The sequence below is a fragment of the Ornithodoros turicata genome, chromosome 8, assembly GCF_037126465.1.
Source record: "Ornithodoros turicata isolate Travis chromosome 8, ASM3712646v1, whole genome shotgun sequence".
Taxonomy (NCBI): domain Eukaryota; kingdom Metazoa; phylum Arthropoda; class Arachnida; order Ixodida; family Argasidae; genus Ornithodoros; species Ornithodoros turicata.
This window is the reverse complement of record NC_088208.1, coordinates 19,768,191-19,784,213: the sequence shown is the minus strand read 5'-3', so window position 1 is coordinate 19,784,213 and position 16,023 is coordinate 19,768,191. Positions and strand designations below refer to the sequence as shown.

At 46.2% G+C, this 16,023-nt stretch overlaps 1 protein-coding gene across 3 annotated transcripts; it reads left to right on the top strand.

Annotated features, from left to right (window-relative positions):
- Positions 1-1,959: 1,959 nt before the first annotated feature.
- Positions 1,960-10,816, top strand: LOC135366621 (32 kDa beta-galactoside-binding lectin-like). 3 transcript variants are annotated; one of them, XM_064599410.1, is made up of 7 exons: positions 2,258-2,373; positions 2,847-2,886; positions 3,229-3,273; positions 3,574-3,644; positions 8,040-8,235; positions 8,857-8,888; positions 10,641-10,816. In XM_064599410.1, the coding sequence occupies exons 2-7, from the start codon at positions 2,872-2,874 to the stop codon at positions 10,663-10,665; spliced, it is 384 nt and encodes a 127-aa protein (XP_064455480.1). In that variant the 5' UTR covers positions 2,258-2,373; positions 2,847-2,871; the 3' UTR covers positions 10,666-10,816. The 3 variants fall into 3 exon arrangements, with proteins under 3 accessions (XP_064455479.1, XP_064455480.1, XP_064455478.1); XM_064599409.1 differs by lacking the exons at positions 2,258-2,373; positions 8,857-8,888 and adding an exon at positions 1,960-2,025; XM_064599408.1 differs by lacking the exon at positions 8,857-8,888 and having other exon boundaries at positions 2,259-2,373.
- The last annotated feature ends 5,207 nt before the right edge of the window (positions 10,817-16,023 follow it).

Sequence of the window (16,023 nt, the reverse complement as noted above, 5' to 3'; positions counted from 1 at the left end):
TTTTTATCTGAGGCACACAAAGACGGGCATAATTTGCGGGAATGCAGAGTAACGACCGGAGTAACGCGTTACTTTTTTACTCGTTACTCAATTACATTTGGAGTCGAGTAATTGGTAACGGTAATCAATTACTTTTTGAGTAGAAGTAACGGTAACGGTAATCAATTACTTTTTTCGAGTAACGGGCACAAGTTTGGTCTATGTTTACGCTTGTTTATCACAGTGTTCCTTGCCTGCATGCAACTGGTCATTTTCTCACAAGCTGCATGCACCGCAGGAAGAGCCTCGCGGTAGCAAGGCAGCTGCTTTTTGTTCTGCTCCCTGTACAGCGTTTGAAAAGCCGTACGGAACAGTTACTGATGAAAGAAGTCACTGAAAGGTTAGCCAGCTGTAGGACTCGAACACGCATCTTCTGGATTACCTGTAAAGGGCTCTACCAACTGAGCTAAGCTAACACACCTCTCCGGCGACTTCCAAGGGTGCGTCACCTGGAGGGATAAACCAACCACTCTCTCTCATTCATCCCCCATTCACTCTGACATTTTTCTCACTCATACAGACATTCATACGACGGAATCGACGCAAGCGGTACCAGTTGAACATGAGACAATTGATGTGTTCCGAGGCTGGAACAACATAGAAAGGACAAATACATACAAAGCTTCAAGTTTGAGGCACTTGGGACTTTGTATGTATCTGTCCTTTCTATGTACAGTGAACCCTCGTTAATATGACCCCCGATAATCTGACATACGCGCTTTACGACCATACTCCTGGGGAACAATGCAGTGAATCCTCTGCAAATGCCCCCCGTTAATATGACAATTCCGCATTATGACCAAAATTTTCGGGAACGACCATGGTCATAATAACGAGGGTTCACTGTATTCCAACCTCGGAACATCACTTGTCTCATGAGAGGTCGGGGGCGAGTCTTCTTTATGGGTTAGAAATTTCGAACCGAGATGGAAGCTCGAAGACCCCAATACTCGCCAACAAGGCTCGGGTCAAACGCCTCGCTATGACACAGGTAAGGTCTAATGCGCTAGCAAACGAATGGAAAGCGTTATTATGGTGAACCATAGCGGTGCAACGTGCTGTACGCGCTTTCCTATTCCTAATACCGTAATTTCACGCGTATAAGCCGCACCGCAGATAAGCCGCAGGACGCGTTTTTAGGAACGTTTTGAAACTTTTCTGGCAGATAAGCCGCACTCGCAGATAAGCCGCGGGCAATACGAGACGACTGATTTAAATGACAAAGGAGACCATAGAGAAGGCCATAAACCCTGTGGTCCATAGTGTACAATAAAGGAGGTCATCTCTAGAGTTCTACCAAGATCGGATTGTGCCCTTGTTGGGCTTTTTTTATGGATTGATGGGTCAGTGGTCTTCCAGAAAACGTGAATCACTGTCACCACTTTCGTTAAAGCTGCTTGGGGGAATGCACCAGGAAGATTAATCTACTCGAATGTGGACCCGTCCCTGTTACGCACTGTTCGTGCATCGGCAGGGCAGTGCTCTTCCAGAGACACTGTAGGCCCGGCCCTTTCGTTAAAACTGGCGTATGGGAAAAATGCCAGGAAAAAATAGTCATCAGATAAGCCGCACCGGTGGATAAGCCGCAGAGCACCCGTGAGAAAAAAAAATCGCGCATAAGCCGCGGCTAATACGCGTGAAATTACGGTACATATGGCTTGTACGGACGAAGCAGTATCAGGTGAAGCCGCCTACTCTACGTTTTGACCCGAACTGCTGGGAGTGGAAAACACGGTAACTATAGTTCGATTATGGTACGCATATAATGTTCACACAGTACAATAACTTTTGTATTCCAAACGCACGGTGAGTGCGATGAGGATGAATGCCTATGGAGAGTGAAAAGTTGAGGGCCTACATAGGGAAACCTGCTGGCGTCTGTGGCGCCCTCATACGGGTGACGACAATGCGAATAAGCCGTACACTTCATTCAGCGAATCCAGCGGCCTTCATGCACTTTGCACCTGCACGCTTGGCGCGGAACAGGTAAGGTATGCGGGTGATGACATCCCCATTACACAATACAGAGCAGCACTGATATAGACGCTGTACTGTACGAGAGTACGTCTCTGCACACAAGAGAAAGATAAGGTTGGAGAAAGCACTTGACAAAGCGCCTGTCCACTCAGGCAGCAGCGATAAGGGGACATTCGCCCACAACGATATGGTGTAGTGGTACCTCATTTGAGAGCGATCCAATGAGACTGCTCTATGATCAAGGGGGGGGGGGGGGAAGGAAAAAGGTGACCTGCTATATCGCGTATATCCCAGGCCTCTAGGCAGTGCACTTTACACTCCTGCGTCGTCGCGACCCGCGGTTTGCAGCCACTGAAGGTACATATTTTCGTTAGCTTACTCTTTTTGTTGGCACGTGCCGCGGCTTTTACTCTCAGCAATAGCGCTAGTGGTCCCGATTTTACTTCGCCAGGCAGCTATAACGACGGGCGACTAGCTCCAAAAAGTAATTTGGAAGTAGAAGTAACATCATCTCGCCATTGCAGTGTTTTAGTTGGCGTCACCATTCTGCAAGTCCGCTTCACGTCACCCTTCAGGAAATGTCGGGTTAGATCCAAAGTTCGATCATTGTAGTGTAGTGTAGCTTAGGCTAGTTCAAGTTAGCTCCGTACAGCTCTATGTTCGATTCGGTTAGTTTAGATAGTGCCTTACTAGTTTAGGTACCGCCTGTCAAACTGCCGCAACCCATTTAGCGTGTCTATCTTTAAACGTCATCAACATCGAGTGTTCGAAGAACAGTCCAAAGGATCGGCCCGATAAGAACAACATGCTGTCTTTTTTTTTTTTTTCAGGTGATAAAGACATAAAGCTTCCAGGATGGCATCTTCTCAAGTAAGCGTAATAACTTTTTCTAACATATTAGCATAACACGATAACTGCAGTCAGGAACGCCGGAAACAGAGAGAACGGATGCTCACACCGCAGCGAGACCTATGCTTCCATCTTTTTTCTCTCCTTCTACATCATCTATCCCTTTCCCATCGTTCCCTTGCCCGACTTTAAGAATCTCAAGCTGTACGTGTGTCCAGTCCGGTGTTTCCGTTTACCTACGACACTTGTCTTCTCATAGTTGTTGTAGGTACGCCATATAAACATAGAGGCGTTGTGATCGTACGTTGACGGAAACGACATTGACAAAGGAACTTAACGTAACGAAAATAAATTATATTGCAGGTTTGGAGGGACCCTCAACCAGCCATCGGCTATCCTCTTGCCGGCGTAAGTAACGATGTCCTATGTGCAATGGCAAATGTAAAGCACCGTACTCCTGATGGCCCAATGGGGACACGATGAAAATGCCTTGGGTACCGTCCTTTCGCAGTCATGCATCTGCGTCTCATTGTACCGTTCAACCTTATATGCTACCTTGTGGATCATGTGCTTGTGCCTGGTAATGTGCGATTGGGCGCATAAAAAAATATGCATATTAATTCAGCCCTAGTGACGATTCTGACGATTTTTGATGTAGCAAACTCATTTATCCTATTTCGTTTCCACATGCACATGTGCTCATCTAAGTCTCGACCCTTGGGGCCACTCAGCGAGAAACCTGTGGTTGTGGTCGTAGGAGATTCCACTGCTAGTGCCAGGTAACTGCAAAATACATATAGCCTTCTTAGATTAGTAGTGCCGGCAAAGAAGTTCCACTTTGGCCTGTCGCCGCATTGTAAATCTCCCTGACAAAAATAAGTTTAGCCAGTCTATTGACATCCTTTGGACGTCCTATTTCCTGAATAGGTTTCCTTTGGACTATGACTTTATAGCCTGTCTGTTTCAAGTCTTTAAACATCTTTTGCACTTTCGTGTGACCTTCCTTTGGCCTGTCAACGGGAAATCGGCACCAACAGTTTATAGACAACCTGCTATAAAAAGGAAATGGATATCTGCCATTGCCTGACTATTTGGCTTTCTATAGACTGACAATAGACTGGTCACTGGTTTCATCGCACGTTAAAGAACCCTCAGGTGGGCAAAAGCAATCCACAGACCGACCGCTGTGGCGTCGCTCATGATCTCAGTTGTCTCGCGACGTAAACACCCAATTATTAATTATTATTACTGGTCACTGGACCCTTCTATCATCATCATATGCACACTATACGGATTCATGAACTGTGATGTGTTGAATCTGAACCTGGAATTCTGCTGAATTCTCGTTATGTGAAAGTGTATTGATGTTTTTTTACCTGTGTTGACTGTTGAGGCGCAATACGTGGCCATCATTGCCACACGTCTAGGATCAAGATAGCCATGATACCCAAGATAGCACATGTGTTTGCAACTGCTTCCGGTTTGATAAATTCAGGTAGGGCCATTGGCACCATCTGAACTTCCGCCCCCTCTCTCACACATATAATTGCTTTGTCCCTGGCCACATCCAGCCCATCAACGCCCTGCCCTCAAAGCTCTCTTTCTGGATAACATATAGGGCTGCGATCCTTTATCGGGAAGGGGCTCATTATTTAATTCCCCGCATAACCACCAGCAGTGCCATAGAGTATCGGCCCCGGCGATGAACCCCCCCCCCCCATTCCATCATTTGCTAATAAAGTTTGATAGGGGAGGGAGTCAGGGATTTATCTGACATCTTTGGTCTTTCTTTCTTATTTCTTTCTTTTCCTTCTTCTTTTTTTTTCTTTTTTGTAGGCGTACATGTAAAGACGCATTCCCATCACCTTCAGAGACGTTTTCCGCCCAACTATACACTTAACGAACGTGCCCCCGACAAATTGCATGTCATGTGTGATCCACCCGCGGTACACCAATATACGCTGGTCACGTGCACGGTGTTGCCTGGCCAACGAGGTGTGCTTGTGACGTATTGCGCTGTCGTTTAGGTTGCACATTCGAGCCACGGCTGGAACTTTGCCGCGTTCAATTAACGTGCTGCTTGTTATAGAAGCAAGAACGTTGAACCACATGACTGGGTATGCTGCCGCGGGAGCTGCTAGCATTACACTAGGCATCTGACTCCGTCACTAGGATCCGCCACTGTGCCGCATGTTGATGGGGATCCTCGTTCCGGTTTCGTTTCTGGTACTTACAACAAAAACTGTCACTTTGGAATGAAAACGCGATTTATGTGAAAGGCATACGTCGTTTTCGTCCTGAACCACCAGGAAATACCAACACTTGACAGCCTCTTACACGTGCAATGTCTTCATACGCAATGCAATTAGCGAATACTACCGAGAGGCAAGCCCACGACACGGTTCGTTCAACTGGGGTTCAACCAGGGGAGACTAGCAAAATATCTCGGCGCAAGGAGACCTCTACCCGAGAAACGTCATCATGACGTTTGTATACACAGACTGAGACCAAAACAAATCGGAAGTGGAGGGCTGGGTTCCACCAATGGGCACTTGTTCGCTGCCTATACTATTGAAAGAAAAGTAGAAACGAAGAATCGCGTACCTTTCAGGTACCGCCGTGATTCTCTCGAGGCAGTGGCTTTCGCGGGCGACCTTGTTTGCCCCCAGCTTTGAGCGTAGGTCAACTTTACCACATTGGTGGCTTTTCGAACACTGTGACGTCATTTTTTTACACACAGGGCGAGGTCTATTTGCCAGAAAACACTCGACCCTGAAAGGCGTGCTCAATAGAATACTCTCCTTCTAAGGGTGCTTATAAGAGTGCTCTGTGAGGAATACACTTAATTAAGGATGTTCCAAAAAAGTCTCGCATTTCACGTTATAAAGAAGGGGTGCCATATGGGACAAGCATGTGGTTAAAAAAAGCTGTAAAATGATGTACAGCGCGCCGCGCAAATGAACGAATAATATCTGAGCCACACAGACAGGTAAATGACATTATCGTCTAAGGACATTCGGGTCTCGAATGCCATTATTTACGAAGCTCGTTCCACACGCCATTTTCTCTAGAGAGTCATGATGTCGATGGCGCGCACGCTCACTGTAAGTGAAATAAAATATCCTATAAAATTATCATACTTTAAACAGTAAACGTATACTTAAACTTGGTGAAAATGCGCGTAACATGGTTGAATACAGTAATATCAAGTGGGTGTTTATACGAAGCAGTTGCAATGTATTTGGATAACACGGTCAGTAACGTAAGTATTTGCCATATCTTCCAACCGGTGCCGAATCCGAAACAAGCAATATGGCGTCGCCTCAAGTTATTTCGCTGTTGACGATGAAAACTTCTAACACGTTGGGACTTCTTTCGTCGAAAGTTGTTTGAAGAAAGCTAATGTTTATATTCACCACACTGCGTCGTCAGTGGGAAGTACATTTCGCGAACGATGGGGGAGAGTGTAGGGATTTCATGGGCGAATGAGGTGTGGCCATTAAAATTGTGTGTGTGACACGGCACAAATGACATCAGCTCTAAACTCATTAAGCGTTTAAACTCCCTTCATATATATATATGTATATATATATATACTCATGGAACGATGCGGCAGCACCAGAGGACACGTGTTTCGCCGTGTTTGCGGCTCGTCAGCCCTGGGTAGCTGCGCATCGTTCCGAATTGGCAAACCAGGGGTCACTCAGCGAGCGATATACACCTGGGAGGGTGACTGAGCACTCCTCAATGCCACAGTGCAAGCCAGTGAATTATAATGCAGGAAAAAAAGCCATCAAAGGAACAAATAAATGATACTAGACGTGTTTGTAATTCAAACTTACAGATTAACATGGCTTCTATGGCTGCACGCAGAGAAACACGGCGAAACACGTGTCCTCTGGTGCTGCCGCATCGTTCAATGAGTATCTGTTTCTCTGCGTGCAGCCATAGAAGCCATGTTAATCTGTAAGTTTAAATTACAAGCACGTCTAGTATCATTTATTTGTTCCTTTAATGGTTTTTTTCCTGCATTATATATATATATATATATATATATATATATATATAGGGGGGGGGGTAGATACACACTGTGACTGGAGCCCGCAATGTACTGCAATCACTTTCTCTTCGCCACGCCGCATTAGCCATCAGGGTAGACAAACTATATAGGCTCCAGAGTCCACATTGTCGCTTGCTTGGACGGTATGTATTCCGGGTTCCAAATACCTTAGTCTAAGGATTGCCCGTCCTTAGACGTTGGTGATTGAAACAGTTTGGAAAATTGGAATACTTCGGATATTTTTTAGGATAGTGTTTTCACACCCCTGTTACACCGACAGCCTTCACAGCCAATTCAAACCAAACTGCTTTGTGAAACGCGTGTAGCGCGCCACACGGATAATGTGGCAACTCCTAAAAGGACATCGAATCCAGTGATGCACGAGACCAAGGCGATAGAGGCTTGCTGACCCAGTGTTTCCGCATCTACAGATCTACGGACCCTATATGGGCCGGATCTATGGGCGCCCTTCTGGGACTGTTCCTCTTCTGGGCTCCCAGAAGAAGAACAGTCCCAGAAAGGTGCCCATATGAACTGTCTCCGTTCGAAATATCGGCGGTTGTCGTTCTGAGGCAGTTCCCTTCATATCACCATCGGAAGTTCTCCAGCCTGATGAGAATACGCACCTTGCGCGTTGCTTGAGTCGAGTTTCGTGGGTGTTATGGCGGTCGTCCACTCACTTGCGGGGTTCTTCTGGAGTGAATGACGGTTACTTGAGGAATCGCGCGGGCATGTCATTGAGGCCTAACGGCTCCTAGATCAGTGGGGAGCTTATTACCTACACTCACAGGAGACAAGGCTGACAAGGCAGGAGACAAGGCTCTCATTGATTTCGTCAAACTAAGCAAATTGTCCAATCATCGCTTTAGGACGTCTCCGCGCTGTCGCACTTCTTGAGAAAGAGAGAGAACCTGTAGTTGTAGCGCTCATAAATGGACCGATAAGAACTGATTAATCCCGTTCCTTCTCTGTTGCTGTAAAGGTGACGATGTCTCCATTCCACGAGCAGACATTTTAGCAGTGTATCGTGCCTTTTAATCAAAAGTGAAGCCGACTTGTTTAGCGACCTCATATCCGTCCTGATGCCCTTCTTATATTGCACTTTTTATACTAGTTCTGGTTACTCAATCAACTTGGAGACAGCTACCGGTGACATAGCGATACACGTCAATCCACGCTTCGGCCAAGGAGCAACTGCTGTAAACGACCTTGCAGGACGTTTCTGGGGATATGAGCGCACATACCCCCTCTTCATTGACAATTTGGATCACTATGTTTTCAAGATCAAGGCGGACGGTTCTAAGTACGAGGTACGTACATGTGTGGGTCTGTTCACTCACGTCACCATTCCGGAGTGGTTTGAACAAGGAGAAACCGCCGCCACGATTCCAGGTCCCGCGAAGTTTGGTTCCTGTTTTTTTTTTTCTTTTTTTCTTTTTGTTGCGCTGGCCATAAACTATGGATCTTATCTAAGCTCGCGACGCACCCTGGTGGCTCTCCGACGAAGCATCCTTGGCGTGCGCCAAAACACAATGGCAATGGAAACACGGCATGTGGTAATACCGTGCTTAATTGCCCTCTCATTCGAAGGAAAAATGGCAGTACAGCAACGGGCAACACGGTGCTTAATCGGCATTGTATTTAAGAGAAAACTGACAATATACCACTTAACAACACGATGCTTAATTGCCCTTGCATTTAGGAGATATGTGGCAACGCGCGAAGTGGCAACACGGTGCGTAACCGTCCTTGCATTTAAAAGAAAACTTGGAATGTGGGAGCTCGCGACACGCTGTTTAATCGTCCCGGCGTTTAAGAGAAAACTGGCAATGCGGCAACGGCAACACGGTTCTTAATTGCCCTTGCATTTAAGCGAGAACTGGCAATGCGGCAACTGGCAACACGATGCGTAATTGCACTTACATCTATAGGAGAAAAGTGGCAATACGGCAATGGCAACACGGCAAGTCGCAACACGGTGCGTACCTGCCCCTGCATTTAAGAGAAAACTGACAATATAGTAACTGATATTACAGTCCATGGGTACCGTGGGCCATCAAGTACCGCGGGCATAATATTTCCTGTGCAATGGGGAAGCGTGCATGATTGTTCTCCGAGAGCGTCCCTATGATGTCAAGGTGTCCCCACTGATGTGCTGCTACCAACAGAGAGCTGCATTTCCGAGCGCGCTCGACAGATGGCATCTTGACGCTAGTGTGCCGCTGAAACAAGATGGCGTTCCTACTCGCCCTTGGAACTCGATGTCGCTATACTATGGTACTTGTAATCAGGAGCGTACGAGCTGTGATCCAAAATTTTCGGGATTAGCGTTGCCAGTTGAACACAACTTGTAGTGGCGCAATGCAAAGGTAGGTGTCAGCACTATCGCTTACATGGAGAGTCAACCTGCTAATTTACAAGCTTCTCGGCAGACGCGTTCACGTGATACATCCGTTTATGTCGTACCATGCGCTCGACGACCTGCGTTTTTCATGATGGACCCGAAGACGGAACAGAGCGTATGCATCAAATTTTGTATAAAGCTTAGCAAGCACACTACGGAAATACTGGGAATGATCCGGCAAGCGTTCGGGAAAGAGAATATAAGCCCTACACGGGTGTGTGTTTGCCTGGCATGCTCGGTTCAAAGCCGGCCAGACCTGTTGTGGTAAGGATGACGAGCGCACTGGCATGCCCCTCGACTGACTGGCAGCACGACACACGACGTGCTTGTCAAAATTGAACAACGCATTTTGTCCGTCCCGACTTTCCGAGGGAAGAACTGGCTGCTGCACCGCGACAGCGCGCCGTCTCACACGTCATTGTTCACCAGGAGCTTCTTGACCAGGAACAATACGTCTGCTGTCGCGCACCAACCATACTCGCCAGACTTGGTTCCCTGTGACTCTTCCGTATCACCCAGACTTCAAAAGTGGAAGAAGAAAGACTACCGTTTCGACATGACTGAGTTGGTTCGAGCTCAAACGCGGGCAGCACTCAACACCTTCACCGAGCACGACAGCCAGGACACGTACGAAAAATGGTAAACAACGATGGGACCGGTGCATACGTGCTGAAGAGGCACCAAGGTGGTGGCCACCAACAGGCAGAATCTAGGATTTTGCAGAATTGACGGTGCCAGTCCCAAAATTTTGGATCAGAACTCGTATTTAGCCGGTCATGGTAACAGGACTCGCCGTCCTCGTGCTCATATAGGCGGGAAACCGCACGACGGACGCCCGGGGGAATGTGTGTGCTGGGACGACATTTAAGGTAACTCTGCCGACATGTCTGAAGCCCCCCCCCCCCCCCTCACACACCCACGGTCTGAGAAAAACCCAGGAGAACTCCTGACAGCATAGCTGGCATCTGGATTCGAATCAGTGTACCACGCAACGGCTTAGTCGATCTATGTATGCTTGTTCTGTCCTGTGACTGGACAGACATTAAGTAACGTGGCTTCCCCAAGCTCTACCCTCTCCACTGCACAGAGACAAACTGAAGTATCCCTTTATGCGCAGTAGAGCGCTGAAGCTAAAGGAGTTGCATGTTTGGACATTGGAAGCTCTATGAGTGAGAAGTGCTCAACGGCCCGTTTAATGTCCTTCTATGCACTACGTAGCTCTTGGGTAGCGCTCAGCCCTTGTTTCGTCCAGGAGGTGTTGCGCTCTCGAACACTCCCGTAATTTGTCTTTGTCCTTCGTCTTTTTTGCAGGTGTACATCAACTCGCATTTTTTGACCACCTTCGAGAGCCGCACGCATTGTTCAGCCGTAACGAAGCTCACTGTCTATGGAGACGCAACGCTGCGCAGAGTGACCCAATACACGAAGAATTCTGAGCCAACGCTATACTGATCCAAAGAACTGCATAAAATCCTTGCGTTTGCTCACACCAGTGTGTTGCAATTTTGTTAGTTATTCTTGCTGAGCGCTTGCTTCATTCATATATGGATGCTACACTCTAAATCTTTTCACACCTTTAAAGGTGTCACAACGTGCATGGCGCACGCCTTTTTAGGTGTAATTTTGGTAACATCATAATGGAGCACGGTTTCGCACAAATTTTCTTTACTCGAGTGTTGTCTGTCCTCCAAAAATTTAGTCCTGCAACATCTGAACATTGTTCAACAGTATTGTAGACACTTGCGCGTGCTCGATTATCGATAGCGATGCATATATGCATTAGCTCGTACCTACGATATCCAAGACATAATGAAAGCAAGATTTGCACTGACACATGATCTTTAGTAATGCTTTCCAAATTTTGTAAAATATCATCCTGGAGATGCAATGTTACGCAACCAGGTTGAATGTGCATAGCGCACACCTTTAAAGGTGTGAAAAAGTTATGACGCACAGCGCCAGCTAAAATTGCGAGGCAGCACCTGTGAAATTGCGTTTTGGTTTCTCTAATCGGTTCAGCCAACCGAAACACAATTTTAACAGGTGCTGAAAAACGAATCATGAATCTCGAAACTCTTTGTATTTGTGTCGCAGGTGAAACAATGCAAAAATTACATTCCTCGAGCCATCTCCTTTTCCCCAAATCACTGTGGTAGCAGGCGGGGTGCAGGCTGTTTGGATAGGTTGGAACGTCGTTGATGTGCCGGGTTATCATCACCAGCTTAGCAAGTAAAGGGTCACTCTATCACTGGTTAGCGCACACCAATATAGGTGGCGGATTCTGCTTTTCATCACCGTCGATGAACTTGGTGCTTGAGATCAAGAGGGTAAATTAAGACACAGTCCAGCTTGCCGAAAAGTCGTCAAGAAAAATAATATCGGAAGAATGAAGCACGAAGTCAGAGTAACTATTCTTACGTGGGCAGAGCCTGCCCTTGCTGAGACAAAAAAGTGCAGTTAAAACATTCACCTAAAGTGATAGAAAATTGTAACTGGCCATGGTCCTCGCAGGGTTACTGTGGAACTTTCGGCAGTTTCCTTCTGGAAGCTTTTTGTCACAATTTACAAAGGTTTTGGACAATTTTTAATGAAGGAAAATTTATTTTTTTTAATTGAATTTCGAAAACCGCCAAGCGAACGTCACTCTTTTTGACAGAAATATGGAAACCCAACAACAACTATGCATATAGGATAGCAACCGAAATAGCTGAAAAAAAATTACTAAAAAGACCGCTTACTTAACCCCGCCTGCTTGATTGTCGCAAGGAAGGGCGCACGGAAGGTGCGGAGAGAGGAGGAAGTGTTCCCGCCTCTTGCTTTACGTTAGCCCGCTTTGATCTTGATACTGGTGACATAGCTCGGCGTTTCGGGCCTTCGAAACTCACAATCACAATTGTATGATAAGAGAGTGTTGTTATCTAGCTTGTAGGACTGTAACGTGAAGTTAATGTCTGTCCAAAGGGTAGTTCCCCCATAGGTAGCTCTCCTGCTTGATGAAAATACACATGGTAAGGCGTGAATTCGGGTCCTTCTACGGATTCACGTGAGGGTCGACATGCCCCCCATCGGTGATCGATTATGTCGTATATTAGCGCACTCACCAGATAACATCGCATTTGTTCTGTTAATCAGTGCGATATTACCCGGTGAGTGCACTAATATGCGACAAAATCGAAGCTCACCGATACGGCATGTCGGCCCTCACCCTCACGTGAGGTCATACCAGGGTCCGAACTCACGCGTTATCAGACGATTGCGATCGTGAGTTTCGGAGGCCCGAAACGCCGAGTTATGGCTGGTGACAACCGTCTTATTACAAAGAAAAGAAAGCAACCGTCTTATCAGAAAGAAGGCAGGGTCACTTCCTCCTCTAGACGCACATTTCGTGCGCACTTTGCGCAAATCAAGCTGGCGGGGCTAAAGCGTCATTTCTATGTTTTTTTTTTCAGTAATTCTCTTGCGATACTGTGCGTAATTTTTGTTGTGTCTGTGGTTATCCGTGGAGATTTCGTATTTCTGTAAAAATAAAAAATTAAAAAAGTGAGATTCGCTTTGGAAATTTTCAACGTCAAAGTCCATTGTCCAAAGCCTTCCCGAAGGGGCTGAAGTTTCCAGAAGGTACTTCCCGAAAGTCCCACAATCCTCTGGCGAGTACGCCGCCAGTTTGAATTTTTTATCACTTTAGGTGAAACACACTGTATGATGAGTGGGATATTGGTCAGAGAAAGGACCACGGAATAGAGAGCAGCAAAGAGAGGATGAAATCATAAAGAACAAAAGAAAAGGGTATACATTGGGTATATATCCAACGCCAAGATCGTTGAAAGAAAGCTACACCACTTTTTCGGCTTGAACTTGTCCGTTTGAACAGGCCGCTTGTCCCTTGAGAAAGGAGAAAAAGAAGAAAACGGTTATGTACAACGTGCTTACAGCTAATGGTAATGTGTCTGGCGCGTAAAATATTACTCGTGCATCCAAAAGTTGGATATTGACATGTTATCAAAAAAAAATGCACACACACCAAGGGTAGCGACCTGCCCAAAGATGTGTCTTTGAAAGAAAGAAAGAGGTCTGGAAGGTGTGAAAGAGGTCCAGACATCTTTCCTCCTATTATCCCCTTTATCATCTATGGACACTATTATGTTTTGCATGACCAATACTTTTTACACACTTTAGTGCATTTCGCAACTGTGTATTACAAACATATGCGCTTCAAAAAGAAAAAAAAAAGCCTTGCTTGCTCTGAAAATTTCTCTACGTAACCACTGATCTCCTTAAATTTCTGAATGCTCGCCCATTCCTACCTGCCCGTTTCGTCCCCTTGTTCGTGAACCTCCCATTTCTGTAATTGGTCTGGAGCAAAAATGACTTCATTCGCATAATCCCCTCCGAACTCTAACAAAGCGGCCATTCATTTCCGCCGTAAAAGCCTGGGCGGACACTTTCTTCCCCCAAGTTGTTGACCCCTGTTGACCCACAATTCGCCATGAACCTCTAACACGTCACACCTAGCCCTTTAAATGCCAGTGATGAAGACGGTGCTCAGAAGAAGAACAGTCTCTGTTCGAAATATCGGGGGCCGTCGTCCTGAGGCACTTCTACCTGGCAGTTCGTTCATATGGAATTACCCAGACTATTCATACAAATACAGAAAAAAGATGTGCATCCTGCCCTCGATAATATGACCTACTCATGGGTTTCCGATGACGCTTGTCAAAGCTGATCCACGGATTTCAGGATGAATCATGGTGCTCTTTGTGGCAGTGGCCAATATACTTGACAGGGCAGTGTCCTTGGTTATATGCCAGTTGGGATCTGGCATCTGCCATCTGCCTTCTTCCAGCAATCATTTTCTTGTTCAGGCCAGCCCGCAGTACCCTACTTCTGTGGATGTAAAAAAGGCAGTAAGGGAAAATTATTCCAGAACTGAATGTTTACCGACTTAGCGACTTTACCGACTTAGCAGACTTTAAAATTCAAAACTGACATTACATTAATTGATTGCTGCATCACCAGGGACATTCGAGATTAATATATTACAGAATGGTATGGAGTTGGTATATTGTATTAACGACATAAACCAGCGATGAAAAGACACACACGAAGAATGAGGGACCACACGCACGCTGGACTACTAACAGTTCAATCACCTAAAGTGAATATAAAAAGTTACACTCCTATGCAACCGTGACTTGTCTTTGTTTGTTACAAAAAATTCAGGATGGAGAGACACGCTGCCATCACAAAAACATGAGAGCGAATATCGCTCCGAGAACGAACGCTGTCGCCGCGCACTGTGGAAAACAGAGAACTACTGTAGTGTGGACGTGTCGTCTGCTTTTACACATCTATTCCGCGTTTAGTGGGTGAACCGAACATACCATCACGGCACAAGTGATCTTCCGGTGAATACACACAAGAATTACGGGAAAGAACCGTCAACTCCGAACATCGGCCCGCGTGTTATCCACTCTAGAAAGGTGACAACAAACTTGACGGGAAGGTATGCAGATGAAAACAAGTGCATTGCAATAAAACAACAGCTGTGATTCCACAGATGAAAGGCATACAACCAAGACTAACACAAAACCCGCAGAGCCAACCTATAGGTCAAGTAAAAACCTGCACTCCTTGTCTGCGATCGAAAGCGACGGCTCGCTGACCAGCGGTGAACAAAAGGTGTAACCTGTCATCTCCCTTTTTTCATAATGAAACTGTCGATAGTCAAGCGTGCTTGTTGCCCCTCATCCACCTTTTGACCAGGTTTATATCGCAACATACTGATTGCAATATGTGCCTGGGATGGGGGGCCGATGTACCTTCTGGGGACTTGCGATCCTCCTGTCATAACGACCTTCTGCTCAGTTTCAAGCTCGCATGAAATGGCCTTCCCATATCTACACAACGCATGTTGATTGCCACAACAAAAGTAGTCGCCTTGCCTTTTAGTTATCTCTGGTCGGATTCAGTAGTCCATAACACTCAATGCCAGCGTTCCCGTTCATGCCGCAACCGCCACAACGTACAACAACAGTTCAAAGACACGGATTGGATCGGATTGCCTTCTTCTTGCTGCCGTCGCAGCGATGGCGATGCCACAAGGTGACAATGCTCCCACTTTCACCAAGGCTGTCCAAGCGGTTTCAGTGTTTCTCATGTCAGACCCCAAGTGGGCCCGTCTAGCCCACTCTAATTTTCAAATGGGAAACCACTCATACTCAAGTGGGACTACATTCCTCCTAGTTGAACTTGGCTAAACCCACTTTTCACTAAAATGTAACCACACTCGACTACAGTGGACCTTGTCAAGTCTGCTGGCTGCTAACTTCACTCCTTCATGGAATCCAGATTTTATTCAAGTGGAACTGGGATGGAACCGCTTGAATGGGGCCAGTTCAGTCCACTTCAAACCACTCTTATACTCAAATGCATCCACTTGGGATTCCAGTTCATATTTCCGCCTCGGGGTACAGGCATTCTTCGGCAGAGCCGTATAAGTTACTGAAAATATATAATCGATGTAGAGCTGAAGTTATAATAACTTGCTGAAGTTACAATGCAATTGAGCAAGACTTAAGGTGAACTTATCGCACAACAACCAAACAACCGAAAACGAAAAAAAGAAAAAGAAACATAATTCATTACTTTCATATTTGAGAGTGACAGTGCAATCTCTTTCCCATTTGAAACATAA